The sequence below is a fragment of the Pararge aegeria genome, chromosome 18 (assembly GCF_905163445.1).
Source record: "Pararge aegeria chromosome 18, ilParAegt1.1, whole genome shotgun sequence".
Lineage (NCBI taxonomy): Eukaryota > Metazoa > Arthropoda > Insecta > Lepidoptera > Nymphalidae > Pararge > Pararge aegeria.
The window spans coordinates 5719452-5744267 of NC_053197.1; the positions used below are offsets into that span (position 1 = coordinate 5719452).

Consider the following 24816-nt stretch of genomic DNA (forward strand, 5'->3'; position numbering starts at 1 on the left):
ACTAAATTAATGTTTAAATCTGATATCAAAAATATATTTTTGCACTAGGTACACATAAGTCGGTATTCAATTGTTTACGTGACGAAAGGCTATACAATAATGTATAATGCCAAATCATTATTACACATAAAGGTACGTACCTAAAATATGTATTAAGGTACCTACCTAATTTTAAAAATAATAATTACTGATTACTCATTAAATATAATTTACCTTGATACAACGATATGATTTATTGATAACGATAAAAAATAAGATAAATTCTCGTAATTCAGTTTAATTTCGGTAATGTTGGATAGTCTGTGCAAAAATGCGACTGTTTGCGCTGGTGTGCCTTTTATCTGCGGTGTTCGCGTCAAAGAGTAATGTAGAAGTTACGAAAAATTACCACACAGAGATTGGCATACCGTTGGCCAGTAGGATCAAAGCGGCCGAAGATGAATTTTTTGCTGGACTGGGGAACAACGCGAATAGGATTGTTGGCGGCTGGGAAGCTCCACGTTATGCACACCCGTACATGGTATGGTTATTTCACAGACTTAAGAATATACAGAACCCTCATTCAGCCAGTATTGCATGCATTGCGTTGTGTCCAAAAACAGTAAAAACGCACGCGCACGTCTCGCGTCACTTTACACCCGTGGAATGGTGGTAGCTCACAACCTTTTCCCATTTTATGAATTTTTTGGTTAACGTTTTGACAAAACCAGCCATTATAGCATGCATTGCGTTGCGTTCTAAAACAGTAAAAACGCCCCGCGCACGTCTCACTTCACACCCGTGAATGGTGTTAGCTCACAATCTTTTCCCATTTTCTCCATTTTTTGGTTAACGTTTTGGTAAAATAATAACTGTTAACTGCTAATTGGAATGAAGTGACTAACCGGTCGGTTCGAGAAACACTACTAAAGTGGAGTGGTTTTTGATGCTTCAATATTAGTCGTATACACGGTTTCTGTATGCTCTGAATTATGTGGGTTGTTTATATGTTACATTTAATAAATATTATTTCACATAGAAAAAAAGTTGATTGTGGAGTAGTGAAAAAACTATTTTATCCGAGACGTATCCAGTTTTGATAGAGTTAGCGTAATAAATAGATTGTAATAAACACATCTCTGAAAATCTTATTCCATAAGGCATAGTTTGTTAAAGTATAGCACCAGTACAGGATTTTGGACCAGGGAAAGTCAGAGTCAAAATCCTCCACTGTTGCCATTTATATGAAAATGTTAGGATAGGCAGCGCTTGTGCATGTATGAGGTGCAAGCTTAACCATGGCATGTTTAGAAATAATGCTTTCTTTTCCTACAAAGAACGTAGTGAAAAGTATGGCTATACAATCCTGATATTCAGATGAGAGATTTGTGTACAACAATTAGCTCCACTGGGTAAAATATGAGGTTTAGGAGGGAGTTCTTTAGCCACATCTTGAGATCACACCGGCACGGCATAGTGACGTAAAATAATTAAAAATATATCAGCTAATTTTTAACATACCTACTAAGTACGTCTTATCTTATAACTAACGTCAATATTGTGACATTCACTATAGTAATGACCATTATGACCAATGAAATGCTTCTTTAATAGTTTACGTAACAATGTGGGATGGTGATGACAAAAAAAAATTTGGAACCCTCGTAGCTTTAGTTTTAAGTTGACGAATTTAGTTATCGCCATCAACTCACTTCTATGTTATATTTTACATGTAATGTCAAAAGTATTTGAACAAAGAAATATTTGATTTTGGGTTAAATTTATAAAAAATTTAAGGTCGACTAAAACATCGATACTGATGAATTTGTGAATATTAAAAGCTTCATCGTCTAATTGCTCTAAAAATTTAATTAAGAAGAATCCTTTAAATTATAGTGTCTTAGGAAAGGACTGGTAGTAGTATTTATTCAAAGGTGGATGTGATAAGCCATCTAATTCAGGGATAGGTTTAAGATTTTATATTTTAAGGAGGTAAAAGTTGACCCTTGTCCATTTCTATTCCTTTTTTGGACTTGCCCTGCAAGCTATCCCAAAGTGCATTGTTTAATCATTTTAGGCCGGCCTAGTCATCACATTCATAAATACCCCTGGAACATCAGCCTGTGGATCCTCACTTATTTCAGCCAACCGGGTAGTTACCGCCGCCCACTGTTGGGCCAGCGGAAGGTTACAAGCTAGACAGTTCATCGTGGTACTGGGATCGCACTTCCTGTTCACTGGAGGCACTAGGATCCCAACCGACCATGTTGTGATGCACCCTGGATGGGATGTACAGATGGCATCTTTGATTAACGATGTAGCTGTTATTTACTTACCTTATCCAGTTGAATTTACGCGTAAGTATATCTTTAAGATACAGGTATAGAAATAGTTGTATGTCATTCAGTTTACTATGCTCGTCTCTCTATGTGATCAAATCAAATGAGAGATTGCAGGTCTCGGAGTATATTAAATGAGCTGAGTTGAATTTTTAAAGGCACATTCAAAATTTTACTATACAGATAAAAATTTAAATTTATGTTCCAACAGGATTTTTATAAAACATAAAATACTCAATCTTTATATCATCGCTAGTGAAGTGATTAAGGCCACCTTTTGTATTCTACAAATAATATATAAATAAGCTGTTTATTACTTGTTCTTTCATAATGAAAAATAATAAAAATAAATAAATATTAATAAATAACTATTATAAATAAATAAATATACTACGACAGTAAAAACATCGCCATCTAGCCACAAAGTAAGCGTAGCTGTTCTGGGGACTTAGATGACTGAATATTTTTTGAATAATATGCCTAATTACTTCAAAAATACAGATAAATACCCAGACACAATAACAATCATGTTCATCACTAGAACATTTTCCAGTCGTGGGAATGGAACCCACAGCCTTGGACTCAGAAAGCAGGGTCCCGGCCACTGCGCCAATCGGCCGTCAAATATATCCTTAACTGTAGAACTTAGATATACATGACTATTTATTTAATTTATTTCACAGAGGCGATTCAGCCGGTGAGTTTACCACACAACAGCTTGTGGGATTCCTTTGTGGGTCAAATGGCAACAGCGGCTGGATTCGGAAAAACAAGCGATTGTAAGTACTTATACTTATATATTTTATTTTATTACTCTACGCTTTAAATATTTCGACATGCCTCAAAGTCAAAAATATATTTATTCAAGTAAGACCATAGATGACACTTATGATGCGTACATTATGAGAATTTTGTTCACGGTAGTGAGATTACGAACACGGTAAACTGAAAACTAAAGCTACGAAGGTTCCAAACGGTTCTAAGAAGAAGCCCACAACAAACTTAGCCGGGTGTTTTTTTTTTGTTATAACCATCTCACACTCTCATTTAATATTATTAGAAGAGCAACTTGGTTAAAGCAGTATCCTTTATACTATAATAGGACCTTTCTATAATATTTACCTAACTATCTCGACCGTCCGCTCTCAATGAGTATAATATAACATATAAAGAAGCAGAACTTGACATAGAAAGAGATTTTGGGTTTAATGGATCTAAGTGGAGCAATCTGGATTGTTTTTCCAAAAATTGTTAATTGTTGGTTAATATTGTTTGCAATCTGTACCTACTACTTAATGGTTACCTATATATATCAAAATGGAGCACGTAGTCTTGACGTCGTATTCGACATAGTTTCCCCTGTAAGAATTACTTTTACAGCGCAAACCGGCGTGTCGGTGAACTCGTTCGTGAGTCAGGTGAACGTGCAGATCATCTCAGTGGCCCAGTGCCAACGGGTTTTCGGCACTAACCACGTGCGACACAGCACCATTTGCACGGACGGTGATGGCGGCATTGGGATATGCGGCGGAGACTCCGGCGGGCCGCTCGTTGTTATACGCAATCATGAACACATCTTGGTAAGACACGCTTGCACCTAAACTGAAAAGAGAAGTAGAAGAGAAGTCTTAGTCGGCATATTCAAGCCAACTTTGTTCGGTCTTGAGTAACCAATGTTTTGAATCTCTTGGCCCTCATACCTGCGTTAACGTTTTTTAGGCAGAGATATATGGTTAGCGGGGGGTAAAAATTCTTATAGCCTCCGCTAACGATATACAACGTGTAACAGAATTACGAAATAATATTGAAGGTTGCATAAGTATATTTCATACGAAATCACCCTTTAAAAATATAAAATCAAAAGAAGCCTCTTTATTTTTCCATACAACGAATTCAAAACCTTCTGAGTGCTTACTTATGACAACCCTACTGACGTTAAAAGACCGACACGCTCATAGTTCCTACGACACGTAATAAAGTTACAGGAGTCACATAATTTAAACTTTGCATGTTATGTTATATATCTGTATCTGATTTCTTTCAGTACTCAAAAACTATCTGGTTTTTGGTTTCACAGATAAAACTCAGAGACAGTTCATAATGTACATCTAAACCCTGTGAAGTATTATTTCGGTTTTCATTTACACGTTGTATACTTTCAATTTTGCCGTGACACCGATCGGAAAGTCGCGTCGTGGCGGTGAGGCGAAGATGAGAGGAGTCGGGGCTACCGACCACATGCTGGCATGTTGGAACGTGGAGAGTGTAAAACAACAGCAGCCTACTACTCCTTTGCTTCCCCGGTCTGTACGTTATCATACGTTACCTAAACGAATGAAAAAATTGTAGTTACTTTTGTGACCGTTGCTAACAAGTGATTATCTCCGTTTAACTTATCTTTGTCATTGAATTGGACAGCTGATTGTCTATGACATTAATTATTTTTTCCAGGTTGGTATTAGCTCTTTTGTCGCTGGGTCTGGTTGCGAGCTCGGCTTCCCGTCTGCCTTCGCCAGAGTTACCAGTTTCTACAACTTCATCTTGCAGAACATGTAGCAATGATAACTTAGGCATAGCATGTTTAATTTTTAACCGATTTCTTAAAAATCAATGTCTCGTGATTCTTGATCTTTTATTGTTGTTTGCAATGAATTCATTTCAACCTCTTTAAAATTTCGTTTGATTCTGTTTTGTGCTACTTTAAATATCTCCAATAATGAGTAGGCATAATTTTGAACAAATTTAAGATGCCTTCAACTATTTTGCAACAGTATTGGTGAAAATTAGTAGTAGGTATCTACCTCACATAGAAATTACAAGATATTTTGTACTTAAACCCATTTTCATTCAATTATCAAATAATCGAATTGCTTAATAAATTCGATTGTAACTTTTTTAAGCTTGTTACACATATAAAAGTACAGATGTTTAAATGAACGGTAAAGTATATGGAAAATAAATAAAAACATTATTTCGATTTATTTCAAGCTCCTTTATTTTAACCAGGTACTACGCATCCATTCTTCACTGCATAGTGAGTGACATGTTTTTGTTGCGTTCTTCAATTGCTTTACATGGCAACATTTTGCCTCTGCACGCATGTTCACGAACTTGCAATCGGACGTTTGACATTATGAATGATTTTTTTCATTAAAATCTCAATAATTTACAAATCAGTCCATTTGTATTCATGATTGCGTCAAACCTTGATATAAATACATTTAAGTCATTGACCCTACAGTCGCACGATATAAAAAGATAGATACTACAGTAGTAATCGCATAATTATACAAATATACAATATACATACCTATATTGTGTGTTTAATTCAATATTTTCATAATTTATCATATTCCTTTTTAAAGCAGTATTTTTTTTAAAGATATTGCATATTTTATTTTTTTTATTTATTATGTTTGCCTAAGTGAAATCGATTTACGTGATTTATTCTTTTTTACCAATTTATATCGTTCAACCGCAAAAATTATAAAAATAAAGTGAAAATCACAAAAGTACGTAGAACAATATAATTGTTTTTCATCATCAGTTTTCACTCAGTACCTATCCTCAAACATACCTTCATTTTCTACAGAATTACAGATACAACAAATTGGTGTTGCTACACGAAAAAATTTAAAAGTGTGCGACGTAAGCATCCACGGTATTATTTGCGAACCAAAATGTTATCTCGGAAATACCCAAACAATTTTTAAATTACAACAACAATTTTACAAGTAATATCATGCAATTTTATAGTTACTTAATCTTATTCAAATCTTTTTTGAATTTTTCAAAAGATTATAAAAAACTCTTGTGAAGTAATATTTAAAAAAAAATCATTCAATTACACATCAAGTGAAGATGTTATGGTTTATTTTAACATGTATATAAAAAAAAGAAATACATAAGTATTTTTCGTTATATATATTTTTCACACGAGTTTTCTATAATCTTAGTTTTGACATTTTTTATAAAGTATCTATAGGGATTTTCTTATGACATGTTTTAAAATTAACAAAACTATGACTACAAAACGTTGAGACTAGAAATAAAACTTATATTTAACAAATTTATTATCTAAGACTACATGTATATCGTAAAGTGCTGACAATAAGTGGAATTATTATTTATTTTATTTGACAAACGTAATGGTTTAGTGAATTTATCTTCCTACGTGACCTAGCTACTTCGTTATATAGCATTGGGTTAGTTGAGTCAAATCAGTTCAAAACTAAAAAATTAAATGTAAGAATACAACTGCGGACATAATGATTATTTTTTAAAGTAAATTAAAAAAATTAAATATAATGAATGGTCCACCATATTTTTATTAATAGTGGTTTCAAAAAACCACTTTAAAAAAGAATCGTTACAATCAGTGTTACTAAGATTTAAGAAATTTTGCTCCAATTAGACTCTAGAAGTAAAAAAATAGTAATTCGATGCAAAAAATTAAATTAAAATGACAAGAATAACATCGTTAACAACATTCAATTGAATATGCTTATTTAATTTCCATATTATAAAGCAACAGAGAAAATTTAGTAAGATTAAGATAAAATAATTAGAATCAATCGAATATAAATTCAGCGCGGTTTTAGCACTTACGCAGAACACCAAGAATCCAGTGCGTGTTTTAACCATTTTAAGGCAATTGCGTTGTTTAAATTTTATTTGTAAAATTTCATAAAAAAAAACTTTGAAACGTAGAATCATTTTAGAGATCTTTCTGTCACTTTTTATTATAAGATTGTACCTTCATAATGCTTTTCAATGTTTAAGGCCTCTTACTATAAAGGTATTACAGTAAAACTTATAAATTAATTAGATAAAGCTGACGGTGATTATTTACAAGCCTCTCCAGCACTTTCTTACAATAACTAAATTTATCGAATATTTATTTTGAGACGACAATTCCTGTTGTTTTATACTTCATATTTACACGATAAAATCGATATTTCCAAAAAAAACATTAAATTAATAAATTTCTTAAATAAATATAATAATAATTAATTTTATTGATCGGTAATTCAAACAGCACAGAATAATTAAATCTTAAAAGGAAGTAATAATTAACAAACTACAATAATACGATATCACAGTTCATTTATGCAAAAAAGTATTATAAAACAAATATGCCAAAAAAAAATTATTTGAATTATGAAAATACGTTTTATGGCAATATTCACTTAAAATATAAAAATTACGAACAAATTCTAAAAAATAGGTAATTCTATTATACACATGGCAACACCGAGAGCATAGACAACGTTGCAAGTGCGAGCATAAGTTCTTATCCGTTCTAAATATTCCAATTTCAAATTTCAAAATAGATAGATACTTATAATTCATCATATTTTTAAACATGTGCATTTTTTGTGCCCGCTGCCAATTTTAGCAGGCGATTGAATTTCATGATTGTTTTGATATGAAGTAGCCTAAATTTTAAATAGAATGTGCTGACATCAAGTTTTAAGTTTATTACAATTAATCTTTTTGACGTAACACTAACAATAACTACATTTTTGCCTTTCGTAAACTAAGGAAATAAAATTAATCTAAAAGCCATAGAAAGAAGATAAAAATGAATAGGCAATATTATTGGACAAAGCTATGCGAAAACGTTTAATTCCAGCCGTCACAAAAAATTTACCAGTAGCTATAATCCGGCCCATAAAAGAATGAATTGCTGACGTTGGTTGGACAGCTGGCCATATAAAACAGTAGACATAACCTTGTAACAGCGCATTTTGAATTAAAAAAATATTGTGGAAATATACAAGAAAATTGTAAATTTATACAATGATATAATTTTGGCATAATGAAGTCTTATAAATCAATGAACGTCTGGCAAATCATGACTCATTGTCACGTTTTGACAGAGCCGAGCGTTCAAGTGAGGGCGCGGAATAAGCGATAGAGATACACGATCGGCCTAAGCGTTCGGCTTGTGACGCGTCTATAGCCAAGGTTATCACGTTAAAAATCGTCCGTTTTAAATCGGTCACCATCGTCATGGTGGTGATATGGAATAAAAATATTTTTTATGTCGACGCCATCACGCTTCTATTATTTCGTGTATTTGATCACGACCTGGCAAAAATGCATATTTCCAGTGGTTAAACTATAAATTATTTTTACATCACGAAACATTTAAGCCAAAATGTTTCAATACCCACAGACAGTTGCTTTACTATAAAAATAAAGCGTACTTGCCGCCATTATGGATTATTAAGTAGGTTCATTTTTGCAACTACAGCACATTTATGTTCTTATCATTTATCATGCCTTCTTTAAATGTTATTTATAAACAATGGCTGATAGGCAAAAATGTAGTTAGAATGTTATTAAAATGATATTGAATTAGCTACGTGTAAGTATTCGTTTATGTCGGACACAGGACTTTGAGAATGTAGTCCGTTAGCAGCGTTGGTACTGTTGGGCTATCTTCGTTTATTGCTTTTAGAACTGAAAAGAAAAAAGCATGTAAGTTTGTAATATTGATATAAGAGGAACATTTTTGAATTTTTATAGTAATAATAAAATTTACAGACACAGCAAATTTGTTTCTTTTATTTTTAGGACAGTTCGGGAACTCTATTTGCTCTACGGATCTACTTATTTCTGAATTAATTACGTAGAGATACTCCGAGCATAGCTCTCTCCATTATTCGCTGTGAATCTGAGCGTTCTTACTCGTATAAGACCTATACGAGTGGTTGACGACCACTTTTCAGAGCCATTTAAGTCATCATGCACTGTCTGAAGATTTTGGTCAGTTACTTCAGTGAACAAAATACCTCAGTACCGGATGCTGAGGTATTTTGTACGAAAAGATGTAAGAGAGTTTGCCGAATCTCCATCAAAGTTTAATTCGGCGGTCTACCTCTTTCTCGAAATTAAAATTCCAATTGGAGTGCCAAGGTGCTAGAATAGTAACCTCGCACCGGTAAACGCAGCTTTGTGGCACAAAAGGCCTATACCTAGCAGTGGACGGACATTGTTTGATTGGTTGATGATTGGACATATTCCCACTAATATATATAACTAGAAGTAGGTCCATATCAAGGCCACCCGTGGCTGTTTTCTGGAGTCAATTAGTAGTTTTAAAGTTAAAGTTACACAGTTTTAAAGTTACAAAGTATGTAATAGAAAATGTCCCACTTACTCTTTATGAGCACTTGCAGAGACTGATTGTCGGGCGGGCCGTTTTCCAAGTGGAATGGTATCACCGTAGTTAGATACTGAAAACAAATGACATATAATTAGATTGGTAAGTGAACAACTTAATAATACAAAACTAGATTATGGTAACTTCGTATACATTATTTATACTCTCGAACAATAAACGTAAAATCCGGCACTTAAGAGCTTGCGGGGGGACATGAGTTCAACAAGTACAGGCTTCGTGGCAGAATACTTATTAACCAAAAGTCGGCTTGGTAAGAGGCTTGTGCTGTGGCTACGAGTTACTATCTTAGATTGCATCATCCTTTATCACCAGGTTTCCATCAGATGAGAGTGCAGTCATGAGAAGCAGTTTTATCGCAAGGAATGGACACTTACATTTTTAATGAGGCCATTGGGTACGGTTCCATTAATCTCTTGTGTCGTAACTCATACCTAACTTAAAAACTTAAAAATACTGCTAACGATGTGAAGTCAGCTAGAAGTTGGTCCTCCTAAATGTGCCGACGACGTTAATTTCGGCGAGGGGCCACTATCTTTCAGAAACAATCATGGGCTATGAAAACTAAGCTTAACTTAAAATCGCATCGCATCTCTCGTGCATACTCCGCGAAAAGCAGGAGAATCTGTACGGAGTTATTTATAATTTCTTCAATCTTTATACTCCACACTGAACAGATCTTTGGCAATGTGATATCTACGCACGTTTCGTTCCGACACCGGAGCATCCTCAGTTCACTTTACAATTAATAATTGTTACGTCAACAGTAACTTTACAATTATTTTTCTTATCTTTTCTCTTTCTCCTATCCTTGTATAGCAAATTAAGCTTAACTTTCATTGTAGGTATATGGAATACCGCAAAGTAACGCCTGCTCCTATTCATTAACAATATTTTGTTTTACGAAGGTTTAAAGATATTTTCCAAGTTTATTCTTTAAATAAATAAAACTTTAAATAATTGCACTTGCAAGTTCTAAAAGCACTTAAAATATCAACACTTTAAAATTATTTATTTCAAGCTGCATTACTTTATATCACTAAATTTTTCTGACTATACCATCGGTTCGGTCGATTATACCGAGAAAAGCTGATAAAACCAGCAGTAGCTTACAAACCACAACACTTTACAATCATTTTTCTATCTTGCGGTATAAGCTTGCTTGGAAGCAGTTAGCTCAGCTTCAGCAGATTAAGAAGTTCATCAATTGTAAAGTAACCTCGCCGTAATAAATGTGTTTCAAACATAGTAATTTTATAATCTTACTGTAAATCTTTAAAAACACTGTAATTATTATTTATCGCTGTAATTAGATAGGTCAGATTCCGCCCAGATTAAAAATAAAGTTGGAATAGAACTGGAGAATTTTCTAAAACTCGTAAAACTTTCAGAAGTTTGCTTTAAAACGCAATGCTTTAATTGTAAATCTTTAGTAATAGCTTGGCGCGTATAACGTATTGCTAAGCAAGCGTTTCTCGGATAATAAACAGACATAAAATGTTAGTTTTGTTTTCTCTTAAACAAAGATACATTTCTAATCTCATCTTTGTAGATGGGACTGTAAAACCAATGCGGCTAGTAATGCATTGATATTTTATGGTAAACCTCTTCGGTTTAGCGGCACTAGGTAATGCAGAGACAACTTTTGAGTCTCGATTAGTTCGTGGATCTATTTTGAAACTAATCTTTTGCTAATTTTAAGTCTTATTATACAAGTAGGTTATTAAATTATTATTTTCAATGGAATTAAAAAAAGGAAATGGGACAATGAAATTTTAACTCGGTCGGTTCCGAAAAATTTTAATGTGCATTTTAAATTTCTAAAATTGATATTTCCTCCAAGTGTAGGTGAAACACTACAAAAACTATAAAAAAATTACTTGAGTTTTGTTTTGACACTTCGATACCAGAAGAAACAAGATAAATAGACCAGCCGTATATTGAGTAATGTTAAAATATCAGCAGCAATTGAAATACATTTCGGCTAAAATCGTGTTTTGGTTGAACTCTACACAGAAGTAAAGTAGGCTTTGTTTAGCTTGGCTCCTCAGCAACACTCCAAAAGACATCGGCGGGTTCTGCAGTGAGCTCTGCTAGCTGGAGTGATCCAGCGGGGAGCCGCACCAGTGGCTACACGTACAACGGAAGGTTCAGGCCAACCCAGTACTGAGACAGGCCCAGGAACAGACGAAGAAGAAAAAGAGAAGATCCAATGTTATTATCGCAGAATTTTAGTACTAGTATTAGGACGTCCTCGTTGCGTGCATGTGTGTGAGTGTGCTGTTTTAATATATTTACTGTGACACTAGGTAGATTGAGTACCTACTTGAAGCACACATAACGCCTAAAGTTAGAAATGCGTGCTGATCTATATGTTACTACGTTCAAAGACTTATCAACTAGGCTACCACCGCTTATAATAGTGGGCACACGGAATTTAAAATTTTTGTCAAAAAGAAAAAGACCTACCTTAAGTTCAGAGTGACTGTTGTTCAAACCCGGCGACCGAGGAGTTCCGGGTCGTTTCTTCTTCTCAATATGGTACTGTCGCCGTTTATTCTGCACGGCGAGCAACAGCGAAATGAAAGTGTTCTTCAGTTCCTTCTCATACTCCAGCTCATCGCGCAGAGCCAACTCGGCGATAAGTGTCTCGGAGAACTCCCGTATCAGCACTTCCAGTTCCAGGAATATCTCGTTCAGTTGAGCTAGTGATAGCTGGCGTAGTTCTGCAAAAGGAGAGCGCAATTTGATAATGGAAACGATGTATGTCTTATCGTTTCCTACAGGTTAGTGGCGGCACGGTTTTGGTGGCAGAATGGTAATCCACTTGGCCTCCGAATAGATTACAGAACAGGAAAAATTCTGAACTCATAATTTTCCTACCGTCGAAGCGTTATAATATACTGCGACACGTACTGCGATTTTTTTTGCAGAAAACCCCAAATCCCAACTCAATTACTCAACCAATAATTATTGGACCGATCCGGAAATCGAATCCACGACGTCGTGATCCTTAATCAAAGATGCTAAACACTGAACCAACTAGGCAGATCCTTTTCAATAGTTTAGTTTTATTTTAGTATAGTGTAATCCCCTATTTACCCTACCCTAAACAGTGGCGTGGTAAGCATAATGCAGTTAAGTGGCATAAAGAGTCAAAATCCCCCTCTGTTGCCTGTTATATAAAAATGTTAGGGTAGGCAGCGCTTTTATGCATGTATGAAGTGCACGCCACTGACCCTATATCTGTATTACAAAAATGCTAATTGCAATGTATTGCAAACTGTTTATGGGTCAAAGAACAAGATGAATGTAGAACAATAAAATTAGGGTTTAGCAATATAAGGTATATTGCTAAACTAAATTAATCGTTGCTTTGTCTGATTTATTTTGACCTCTTAGGTATAATTAGGGATTAGGTAATAGGTTAGGTTTTGTCCTACACTTAAGGCAGTTTTAAGGGCCATTTTTTTTATACATACACCATCTATTTGACTTTTCTTTACTTCTGCGAGCGTGAGAAGTCGGAATATTATTTATTTCAACGAAACTTTCACCGATATTTTTCTTTGAAGTTTAATTTTAGGTAGCTACCTAATCCGGACCAAACGAGCGAATCAATCGAACTCTCGAGGTGAATGCTCTCGCGACATAATTATTAGTAACTGACTCATCTTAATCTAGATATCAGCGAAGGACTAGCGGAAATATAGTGTGCATATTTATCTTTTGCTTTTTTTACAAAAGATAATATAAATCATACTAAAAATTAGTACACAGCTTATTTCTCAAAATCATCATCGTGGTCATGTCTCACTGCTTGGCACATGCCTCCTCTCTCATATGAGATGAGAGACAAGTAGGTATTAGCTTAGACTCTCCACTCAGATACAATGTGAGCTGTATGAGCTGGAGGACGCTGGAGGCGTGTGAGTTGGAGGACTTTAACGATTTTTATCATGTTAGTAATAAAAACCGGTAACCAACGGTTTGGCTCAGTGCCGTGAGGTGACGGCAGATCAGAATACAGTTTTCGCCACCCGTCCTCGTCTCGCTGGTGTCGTACGAGCAGTGGCGTGCATAGAGGGTATGCACAGAGTATGCAGATGATATAAAATGAAGGAAATCTCCAGTACGAGTTATAAATACTTACGGGTAGGCTTTTAACAACTCTTACAATGCGTATCCTTAGGTTTTTTATAACTTGTACTGGAGATTTTCTTTATTTTATACCATCAGCATAACATGTGCATATTCTCTATGCACGCCACTACTATACTACTATCTACTGCGATCGCAAACGCGTCTGCCAAGCTTGGTAATTATTGGCCAACCCTCCAGTTTGGAGAGGCTCTTGGACCAGGGTTCTAGACTATTAATGATGAACCATTCTGAGGAACAAGTGTGGACGACGCCAATTTTCTAACTCCAAACGTTTCTGCAAACTCCTTATGAAAAAAACTCAATTCATCTAGCCTGAAATCTGGGTCAACCATTTTAACCTGTATCAATTAGGAAATTACCTGCTGCCTATTGACGGCACTTAGATGGAAGTCACACAGAAAATATGGTATCCTTACGGATTTTAAATGATAATAGTCCGTGGTTTTATAAAAGAAAAACATAATAATTCTTTGATGGCCGTACAATTTTAAAAGTTTTTTTTGTATGCAAATTTCCAAAATGCAAAATTTTGTCGTCACAAAATAATGGTCGTTACAGGTTTGTTTTGCATGGATAATCAAGCCTAGGGTTCACAACAAACTAAACCACAATTTGTTAAATTAATTGGTTAAAAAGCCTGTAAAAGTAAATTTTATAGCCATAAAGTTTATATGTCAAGTCAAGTGTGTATGTGTATATATGTATAAAGGTCGCGGCATGTTACGGTATGTATGAACGGTACCTTATACATGTATATTGTGGATAGGGAGGTTCTTAGAAAGGAAAAGCCCGCAGGCGCCAGACTAGACGGGTGCTTTGTCGTATATGAGATATACAGATACATTCAAGTAAGATGGTCTCAGGTACTCGATATTTTCGAGTGCTTTTTAACAACCGACGCAATCCACGGGGTTTTAAAGTTTAACGGGTCTGTGTGTATCTCTGTGGCATTATATTCCCCGAATGGTAATGGAGAACCGGTTTTTTTTTTAGAATAGTGAATTAAACGGGAGTGTGCATAGCTACGTTTGATGAAAATAGGTCCAAGATGGCTACCGCGCCGCCACTAAATGGCAGGCTACATATTTTTTCACAACTCCCTCAGTATATCTAATATAGTATCCAATGAAAGGGGCTTGACTATTAGCATAATGTACACTATATTGAAAGTCGGGGGGTTTTTTAATTTCAAATTTATGGATTATTGTTTATGACTTAAATACTAAGATTAATTTAAACCATGATATTGCGTCACTGGTCTAGTGGTTAGCATATTCGATTTCTATGAGATTCTTGGTTCTATTCCAGGTCAGGTCAGGTCAGAGTTCAATGTTGTTAAGTTCAAGTTTTTTTGGAATGAATTGGATTTTTCTCATAGACATTCGAAGAACCCGGAGTTTAAAAATTGGCATCGACAACATCTTATTTTATTCATCATCATTTATTTATATTTTTTTACAGTTAGCCCCCCTGATTGTAATGGAAGAGGCAGTCTAAGATGGTAACGGGCTAACCTTTTAGGGGGTATGTCAGTTATATTAAACCCGTACCTCTAATTGGTTTCTACGCGACATCTATGTCGGTAACTAGCCACGGCCGAAGCCTCCCAACACACCACCAAATTAGAAATTGCAAATACGCTAATCGATCGAACCTTGGGAAAGCACATCATCGGCCTAAAATATCGTCAAAATAAATTTTTATCGTAACAATGAATAAAAGAAAAATCTAACAGAAGAATTTTAATTAAGGAAGTCTCAAAAGCAACCTAGGTACTTTGTTGAATTTCTGAGAAATGCATTCCGTATAGAAACCTGAGTAGGAATATTTTTATTCGCAAAACAAAACAAGAGTGGCTTATGGCGACGTCGAGGCACTTTGTAAGCGAAATTAAAGGTTGGCAGCTCCGTCTCCTTTGACGTTACTTTTAAATTGCAAAGCGACACTTCGCGTGTAAATTACGTAGGTATAGTACGTGTATATTTACCTATACTTACTACTATTATAGAGAAGAATATTTAAAATAATCGGTGAACGCCCAGTTGGTAGAAGCTCGACTTTACTTTCGGGGGGCCGAGTTCGAATCGTAGCACACACCTCTAACTTCTCTAAGTTATGTGCGTTCTTTAAAGTTATTATATCACTTGCTTCAACGGTGAAGGAAAACATTGTGGGGAAACCTGCATGCCTGAGAGTTCTCGATAATTTCTCAAAGGTTTGTGTAGAGTCCACCAAACCGCACTGGGCCAGCGTGGTAACCCCTTCTCATTGTGGGGGGAGACCCGTGCCCTGTAGTGGGCCGTAAGCAAAAAGATTAAATTACAGGGGTCGGCCCCCCTAACCTAACCTAACCTAAATCTACTTTTGATTCCGTTACACTTTAGATTCAAGATTTAATCTGAATATTAATTGCATTAATAAAAAATCATATATGAATTGTCATGATTGAATTTCATCTGAACCTATGCGCCCTTAACATTATGTGACTAATGAAAACTTTTGAAACTAATCGCTATTTTTCATAATATATATTTATAAGAGTACAAAATAGAAAATACTTTTGTTTTTTAAAAAAAAAAATAATTTAACGGTAAAAAAAAATAAAAAAATTTATAAGCTTCTATGTAATGGCTTGTATATAATTTTAGACATGAGTGCATATAAAAGTTCGGTAAAAACACGTTCAGTTCGGTATTTGGGTTGACTTCTGTTCAAACTTCAACCTTCTTTTTGGACAACCGAGTTCAACAAGTTCGATCGCCAGCGAAGGCAATTTGTTTATTCATTTCTGAATTTCTCTAGTCTATCCTTGTGGGTGGCAGCAGTCTTAGATTTTTACCACCCTACGAACATGGACTTTATTTAGCGTTCCGACAGGAAGCGCGCGTACAAACCGATTCGGGGTACTTATGGATTTAAATTAACTACAATACCCCTTATGTAGGTTAGCCCGCTACTATCTTACACTTCAGCCATCAGATGAGATTGAATTCAAGGGCTAACTTGTAGTAAATTAAAAAAAGTCTGGCAAGGCGACTGCGATGATCTAAATCTGGATTGAACAATTTGGATTTTAGGTATTATGAAATAGACCTCGGAATTCTTTAAACAGATACACTAAAACGCGCCATTAGTAGTTTTGAAAGTTTAACCAGTTTTTATTTACGAACCATATGTGTTTATAGATGTGGTCACCACTACCCACACATCGCGTAGTATCATATTGGGTATCAACAAAATAGCTAAATTTTTGAATTTATCGTTTATTACATGATCAAATCAGGAATGAATAGATCCGTAGAAGAACCAGAGTTACATAGTTCGGAGACCGATGGACTTTGAGGTCTCAAGATGTTGAAATGGCAACCTCGCACCGATAAACGCATCGATGGTAGACAAAGTGACAGATGACATCAAGCTAGTCGCTGAACCTAAGCGGCACAAGATCGTGATGTTTGGGACTCCCTACAAAAGACCTATGCCCAGCAGTGGGCACCCATTGGTTGACATGAATATGATGTACCTACACTGAAAGCAGAAGTTCTGGACTGGGAATCACTTTAAAATCTTATCTTCCAAAAGTCCAGCGTCCGATGAATAAAGTCAAACCAGCTTAACACATCATGTACCTATATTAACTAGAGGTTCTGCGCGACTTTGTACACTTTTGACGGCCGATTGGCGCTATTGTTGTAGTATATTGATTTATTTTTTTTACTTTCTTTTCGACAACATCTGATAACTGTCATAAAAACTTAGAACTGCTATTCTAAAGATATACCTACCGCGTTGCGTCGCTCGCCTTCGCTATTACCTCTTTTCTTAGGTTTCTAGTGTAGCGTAATGTTAAAATAGCAAATAACATCGATATAAAGTCGTTAACAAATAATCTTTCTTACGAATTGGGCTATCAAATGCAAAAAAGGTTATTTTTATCCGAAGCCGAAGCCGAACATCCAGAAGAAGAAGTTCTAAAGATTAACGTTCCAAACATAACATAGTTTTCCACAAAATAATATAAGATATAATTTAATAGTACCCATCTTATTATTAGTTAAGATATCGTATAAGTGATTGTTTATAGAAATATAACGAAACAAAGTAATTACATTTTTCTTTTCGTTTAACAATTAATTGAAACAACGAAGTCATTGACACACAATCGTAAAGATTACGTTCGTTTTTTATTCAACTCTAGGAGTTTTATTCTAACAGTCGAATAGTTGCTTTATAATGACGCGTTCGGTTCTTTACAACCACGACATTGAAAGCAGACGATAATGGTTTATGGCTTGACAAAGACATGCTATAAAACATGATTTTAGTAGAAATTTAAGGCTACGGAATACGTAGGTACCGTAGTTAGTTTAAAACATTTGGTCTGTAATAAAACAATATGTGACAAAGTATTAGACAACTGCAAAATTTAAGTCATTACGATGATATAGACAGCATGAATTAGTAATAACTGGCTATTGCTCGCGAACATAGTCTGCATTCGGTACAGATTTTTAATTGTGAACAAGACTTTTTTTTTTTATTTATATTCTTATTCTAACACTATCATTACAGAATACTTAAACCTAACGCGTTATAGTGTATCTTTTTTTTTTAAATAATCTTAACATCCTTTTGCTATATCCTATGCTATTTAATTATCTATTCCCGTAACAAATAACCCACATTGCGATCCTTGTGAATTCACTCAGAGCGCAACAATACAATGCCTGAAGATGCAAATTATATCACTAAAAAATGTATCTCAAAGCAAGGTAGCTAAACAGTTATGCATAGGTGAAAAAGGACGCCTAAACAGTTCCAGGGTTACTTTCCGTGATGAAAGTAATCCAGTCAGTCTCCAGGACAAAATAGATACGTGCCAAATTTTAGCGATCGGTTCAGCCTTCAAATAAATACAAGACTAAGGAAGACAAATAAATAAAACGACAAATTAATGTAAATTAGCATTATTAATATTTGTTTGGTTAGAGACTGCGGCATTTTATTTCGAATAACAAAGAAATAATTTCTAAATGGGCTTACGATTTAGAAATTTTGGTAATGGCGTCATAGCACGCTAAAACCGGAAACAATTCGAACCTCTTCGGAAAACACTGCCTACCCAAATATATATTGATACGAACAGGCAACAGAGTTTTTATAATTATGGTAAAAGGTATAGGTGCTCTTCGGAAAACACTGCCTACCCAAATATATATTGATACGAACAGGCAACAGAGTTTTTATAATTATGGTAAAAGGTATAGGTGCTCTTCGGAAAACACTGCCTACCCAAATATATATTGATACGAACAGGCAACAGAGTTTTTATAATTATGGTAAAAGGTATAGGTGCTCTTCGGAAAACACTGCCTACCCAAATATATATTGATACGAAGAGGCAACAGAGTTTTTATAATTATGGTAAAAGGTATCGGCTTTACTATAATCAAAAGCAGAAAGTTTGTTTGTATGGTTGTTAAGTAGGCATACCCACGGGATAGCCATAGTATGCCTGATAACCAAGAAGCGGCCGTATCGCATCATGTTCAAGTTAAGTCAGTGCAGCAAATTCCGGAGGCTAGCTTCGAATCGTGATGCGATCCCTTTTTACCACGCTTCCTTTGCGAATTATTGTAAGACCTAGGCTAGGGAGCTCGTGCCGCAAATCGGCCGAGCATAGTTAATAAGTTTAGTTTTAATATTATAATAATTAATAATGTAACTCTTAGACTAATAAATTAATATTAGTCTTAACATCTTTTTATGACCCTAAATATAAGTTGGTTTAACGCACGAATCAACAGAGAAACGGGTTGGCTTTAAAGTAATTACCCATTTTGTGGAAGATTACGTGAAATTTTATAGTAAATGGAATTGTTTATTTGTTTGTTTGTTGCCAACGTTGCGATGTGTTTATTGTCGTAGTATATTTATTTATTTATTTATTTTATAATAAACTTAAGTATAGGCATTGTAAGAGTTATGCAAGCCTGCCCTTAAGTTTTTATAACTCGTATTTTTCTTAATTTTATATCATCTGCATACCCTGTGCATATCCTCTATGCACGCAACTGATGATGATTATCAATCAAGGTCACATGAGCAGGAACAAAAAAAAATTGAGCTGTTGTCTGCGATTCTTTATGTCATCTGTGTAAATTTTAAATGATGCTTACTGTCTTCATATAACGGTGAGTTGAGCACTTCTTTGCCTTTCTCCAAAGCCTCGTTGTATTCAATTAGATCGCCTTCAGAAGATGGCGTCTCTTGCATCATGTCGTCTATTTCTTGTATTACCTGGAACATGTGAAATGAGCATCACACTGAAGCACTCTAAAGCCTTTATGCCCACGCAAAAAGAATTCATGTAAGTGCAAACACTAATACTACGACAACATTTTCCGTAAAAAGAAAGATCATGCTACTACAAGACTTATGGCATCAATGTTTTATAATCTTGCAGTGTCATACAGTCATGTGATGCCGAATATGGGTAATGGGAGTTCTAATGATAGCAAAATACAACTTGCAACATAGCTTGTCTCCCAGTTAATAATCTTAAAGTACACTGTGAGATTGTGGTAACATAAAAAACTCCCTTAGCGATGAGTTATCGTAGTTATGGCCATCAGCTAACTATTATGAACTAATTTTTATGTAATCAAAAGTGCCATCTATGGGCCTACTCGAATAGAAATATTTTTGAATTTGATTCAGTGGAAAAAGATCAAATTTATGAAGTTAATATTTTGGGAGACAGAGACAAACGATACGCAAATGGAGACGGACAATTTAAGAGAAGAAAGGAAGAAACCCATAACGGAATTTTAGCGTGACAGGGTATACCTGTAAGTTTATTATCTCCTAGTGATTTGATTATCCTTTATAGGTTATTTATTGGAAGCCTATTACGTTGTCATCGTACTTGTTTACTTACCTCGTCAGCTGTCTTGACAGGACATTCGTGATCCTGATGGAGACCGCCCAGTATCAGGGCATGCATGTCAAGATCCGACGCAACCGCCTCATCTTCAGAACTGTGGATCTCGTCGTCTGGAGTCATTGCACCCTACAGAAAGACGCAGCATGAAAGTCGTGACGTATAACTTATAAATTTACCTAAGTCCTAATAAACAAACGGTGAAACGTAATAAAAGTGAAAAAAAGAATTGGGGCTTTCCGATTTATAACATAGAACCATGCTATGAGACATGCTAAAACACTAACTTAACTATCTACTTTATTTTGATTTAAAGTCAAATCAAGTTATTCTGTACATATCTAATGACAATGTGAGATGGTGATAACAAAAAGAACACCCGGCTAAGTTTGTTGTGAGCTTCTTCTTAGACCAGGGCGCGATTTGAACCCTCGTAGCTTTAGTTTTAAGTTTACGATTGTAGTTATCGCCATCACTACTCACTTCTATGTACACATTTTGTATATAATAACGCATCAAAAGTGCCATCTATGTGCCTATTTGAATAAAGATATAATTGACTTTGACTTTGACTTTGACATACTGTACAAAGTTTACTGTTTCTCAAGGACTAGTTTGGTTAGTAATTCAAAAGTTGTCAGTTCTTTCGTCTGTTTTTCTGAGTAAGGATAAACACAGGAAATCGCTGAAATAGTTATATGTTATTTTTGCTGAGCGACATTGTAGATCACCAACCCGGTGATCAGATCAACTAAGAGCTACCGCTGCCCGTATTTCCTACAAGGCAGTACAAACGGCCGAGCACAGAACCCGACAGACCCTTCTGCGAAAGGTGCAGAACTCCTTTGTGGGGTTGAGTATACGCTTTTACAACATGATTCCTAAGGAAATTCTTGACCTACCAATGCATACATTTAAAAAATGTGTAAAAACGCATCTAGTACAGCGAGGTTACTATACATTTGATGAATTCCTCAATGACAAGGTAGAATGGAAGCAGCCAGCCTCGCTCTCATCTCCCGCAAGATAGCAAAATGATTGTAAATGTTGATGTTGGAAAAGAGCAACTACTGAGTTTCTTGCCGGCTCTTCTCGGTAGAATCTGCTTTCCGAACCGGTGGTAGAGTCACACAAACATGCATACTTGACGTTTCAAAAGTGCTTATAAAGTAGGCCTACTTGAAATAAATGAATTTGAATTTGAATTTGAATTTGATGGAGAGAGATCATATATCACAAGATTACTCGCCATAGCAGTAATCGATCCTCAGTCATAAGGGACCGACTAAAGAGAGAAAGAGAGAGATGTTTTACACTCTTTTGTTTTCTTGTAAATCTATAATATCTCCAGTATCTGTAGTATTAGTAGTGTAATATAGTAGTATAGTTTCTATAGTAGTTAATATTTATGTGGTCTATCTACGTTAATTCAAGAAATGTCTACATTCACACTTCACAGCATGATGCTATGTAATAAATGGAACCTAGGAGTTAAAATGTGAAGCGGTCAAGTGCGAGCGGGGCCTAAAGGTTGCCTACTTACAAGTATCCGCGTCCCTCCCACCTCCACGCCGCGACATCGTAGCTGCATCACGAGTGACATTGCAAACTTTAGCTATTTTGCGGTTAGAAAGTTAAAATTATTTGGAGTTTCTCTACAATGAGGGAATTCTATAGGGCAGGCGTTGCATTGTGGAAATCTAATAGGCACTAAACTTCAAGCCTAATTTAATAAAATCCACATAAGACGGACAAACCAATTCGGTGTCGTATTTATGATTATTTTTTTATTTTGTTAGCCACAGGGTCTCTCCCTTGAAACGTGCGCTCATGCTTTCTTCTTTTAGCATGTTTTGCTTTGACGCTAGAGCATTTTTAGGGTTTGTTGACGTTACAACAGCGTTTTTTTTACTTTCAGCTAATAAAGTACTCACTCCCAACTGCTCCGTTAACTAAAATTTTTTTTTTTTTTGCAAGCTAGAACATCATTTTTATAATCCCTTTTGGTGGTTATTCATTTCTGTTTATGAATTTATTTTAGATTTTTTTTCCAGATTATTTCCACATCAATTGAAATTAGGTTTTCATATCTTCCTTATAAAAGTTACAATTTATTTTTAACTCTAAAATATAATTTTTATTAATACATAACTATAACCTAAAATAAACTATTTAAAAACTAAATAAAATCTAAAACGTCCTCGAAACCACCGCAGCGAGGCACAGTTCCTAAGATGCTGGCAGCATTGCCCCTTTGGATGGCCAAACTAATTCGTTGGCCAAGGTAACTGCCCGCTCTAGGATCACCGGTAGACCGGTAGATCACCGGTGAAATTGAATTTAATTCGTATTTTTATAACCATAATTTAACTACTTTGTAAAATAACAATATTAAACAGTTTGGGGGTTATAAGAGTCCAAACATATGAATAAAACCAAGAGCGATCAACTCGTTGATCATTACCTAATCTATGTTTTTTGTTTGCCCAATCTTCTTAAATAAGTTATATTAAATTGCCTCATTGAAATACAGTTCATATTGTAGGTCCATGAACTGCGTTTCTTTTAAACAAAAGATACATACCGTTTTATTCTCATGAATAGTGAGTATCATAAACGAACTTTTAAAAAAGAATCCCGTAATAAAAGAACACCGAATTTTGGTTAACCACTGTTTAATTTTTATTTTTTATTAGTTACTACGTGCGTGCTTTTCGTAGCACAATCTTTCCATGAACTTAGTACTTTTAACAATAAGATTTTTTTTTTTTAAGAGCAAGCAAAAATTTTAACAAGTATATGACGAGGCAATTAAAAACAAGTAAGGGAAGACCTTAATATTTTTCTCACGAATTATTATTGAACTGAAAAAACGAGTTCTTGAACGAATCAAGTAATTCGACCGAGCTTCATTATTTTTATTTGAATACTAAATACACCGTTCGTACTACTTTATTTCGAATTCTGTTGCGTTTTATTAAATTTCGAGGTTTTGATCATTTCGATCAATTTGATGTTTTCGAGTTTTTGGTCAAATTTAGAGATTATCGTACTCAACAAAATTAGGAAAATAAATATTATTTTTTTTACTTAAATTTGTATTTGTATGCATATGCGCTGATAGCAAAATGAAAGCTTTTGAAGTTGTGTCTATGGTTGATTTTATTTTAATGTCAATGGAAGATAAAAAATAACCTTAATGTGAAGGCAATCTCCTACTTGACCTATTTCATTGTGAGCTTCAATGCGATATGAATAAACAAGGGTGACCTTGGGTTTTGATGTTATACTCGTAGCTATCATCCGAGCTGAATTGAAGTAGCTGTGAAACCACTTGGAGTCTTTATTACTATAAAGACTCGGTAGAAATAAGTCCACGCAAACTATCTTTAAAACGACCTCAATGAACGCAAATAATATTGTTTTAATAAAGGACCCAATGTACCTACAGAGCAAATTTTTAGCAGGAATGCAATCAACTGTGGGAGAATTTAATTCAGTTTTTTTTTAAGCTAAAAAAATTTTAAAGATGAGAGCACCTAGCAGATGGACAAGATACGTAGTAGCTTGAAGATATCTTATGATACAACGCATAAGAAACTTTACCTTTTTATCACTGAGATTCAGAGTCGGAATATGCATCTTCCGCGAGAAAGACTTGGTCCAATCGATTGGCAGAATGTTCCCGAAGTTTCCTGTGATTGTCCACCACATCCTGCAACAAAAAAAAACATTCACTTATACGAAGAAACAAAGGATATTGACTTAGCTGAACCACTTAATCTATTCAGTTCTTCACTGGACGAGTTCATAAAGGCAACTACGTATTTATTAAGTTATGCTCATTAAAGTCCTATTATAGTATAAAGGACTCCGTAATCGACAAAAAAGCTTGGGTGTGAATTGCTCTAACCAGGTTGCTCTTCTAATAATTTTAAATGGCCTTGTGAGATGGTGATAACAAATAAAAAACACCCGGCTAAGGTTGTTGTGGGAGTCTTCTTAGACCAGGACGCGTTTGGAACCCTCGTAGCTTTAGTTAAGTTTACGAATGTGGTTATAGCCATCATCTCACTACCGTGTTATTCTGTGTACATAACGCATCAAAAGTGCCACCTATGGGCCTACTTGAATAAGGATATTTTTGACTTTGACTTTGACATTATAAGTTTTAGTTTTTTTTGTTTATAGATTTAGCTTAT

At 35.0% G+C, this 24816-nt stretch overlaps 2 protein-coding genes across 4 annotated transcripts in view; one reads left to right on the top strand and one right to left on the bottom strand.

The window, feature by feature from the left end:
• Positions 1-310: 310 nt before the first annotated feature.
• On the top strand, positions 311-4874 carry LOC120631482 (brachyurin-like). The gene is made up of 5 exons (XM_039901090.1): positions 311-520; positions 2057-2336; positions 3002-3097; positions 3699-3898; positions 4770-4874. The coding sequence occupies exons 1-5, from the start codon at positions 311-313 to the stop codon at positions 4872-4874; spliced, it is 891 nt and encodes a 296-aa protein (XP_039757024.1).
• A 415-nt stretch (positions 4875-5289) lies between these two features.
• Positions 5290-24816, bottom strand: part of LOC120631416 (fasciculation and elongation protein zeta-2) — a 75711-nt gene continuing 56184 nt past the window's right edge. Inside the window, exons 2-8 of one of the 3 annotated variants that reach the window (XM_039900990.1) lie at positions 24221-24329; positions 22158-22199; positions 20612-20743; positions 19851-19971; positions 11977-12233; positions 9487-9562; positions 5290-8786 (exon numbers count right to left, since the gene is read on the bottom strand). In XM_039900990.1, coding sequence (XP_039756924.1) covers positions 8704-8786; positions 9487-9562; positions 11977-12233; positions 19851-19971; positions 20612-20743; positions 22158-22199; positions 24221-24329 — 820 coding nt within the window. In that variant the 3' untranslated portion in view covers positions 5290-8703. Of the gene's footprint in view, positions 8787-9486; positions 9563-11976; positions 12234-19850; positions 19972-20611; positions 20744-22157; positions 22230-24220; positions 24330-24816 lie in introns of all 3 variants that reach the window. The other 2 variants (XM_039900989.1, XM_039900991.1) reach the window with 2 other exon arrangements.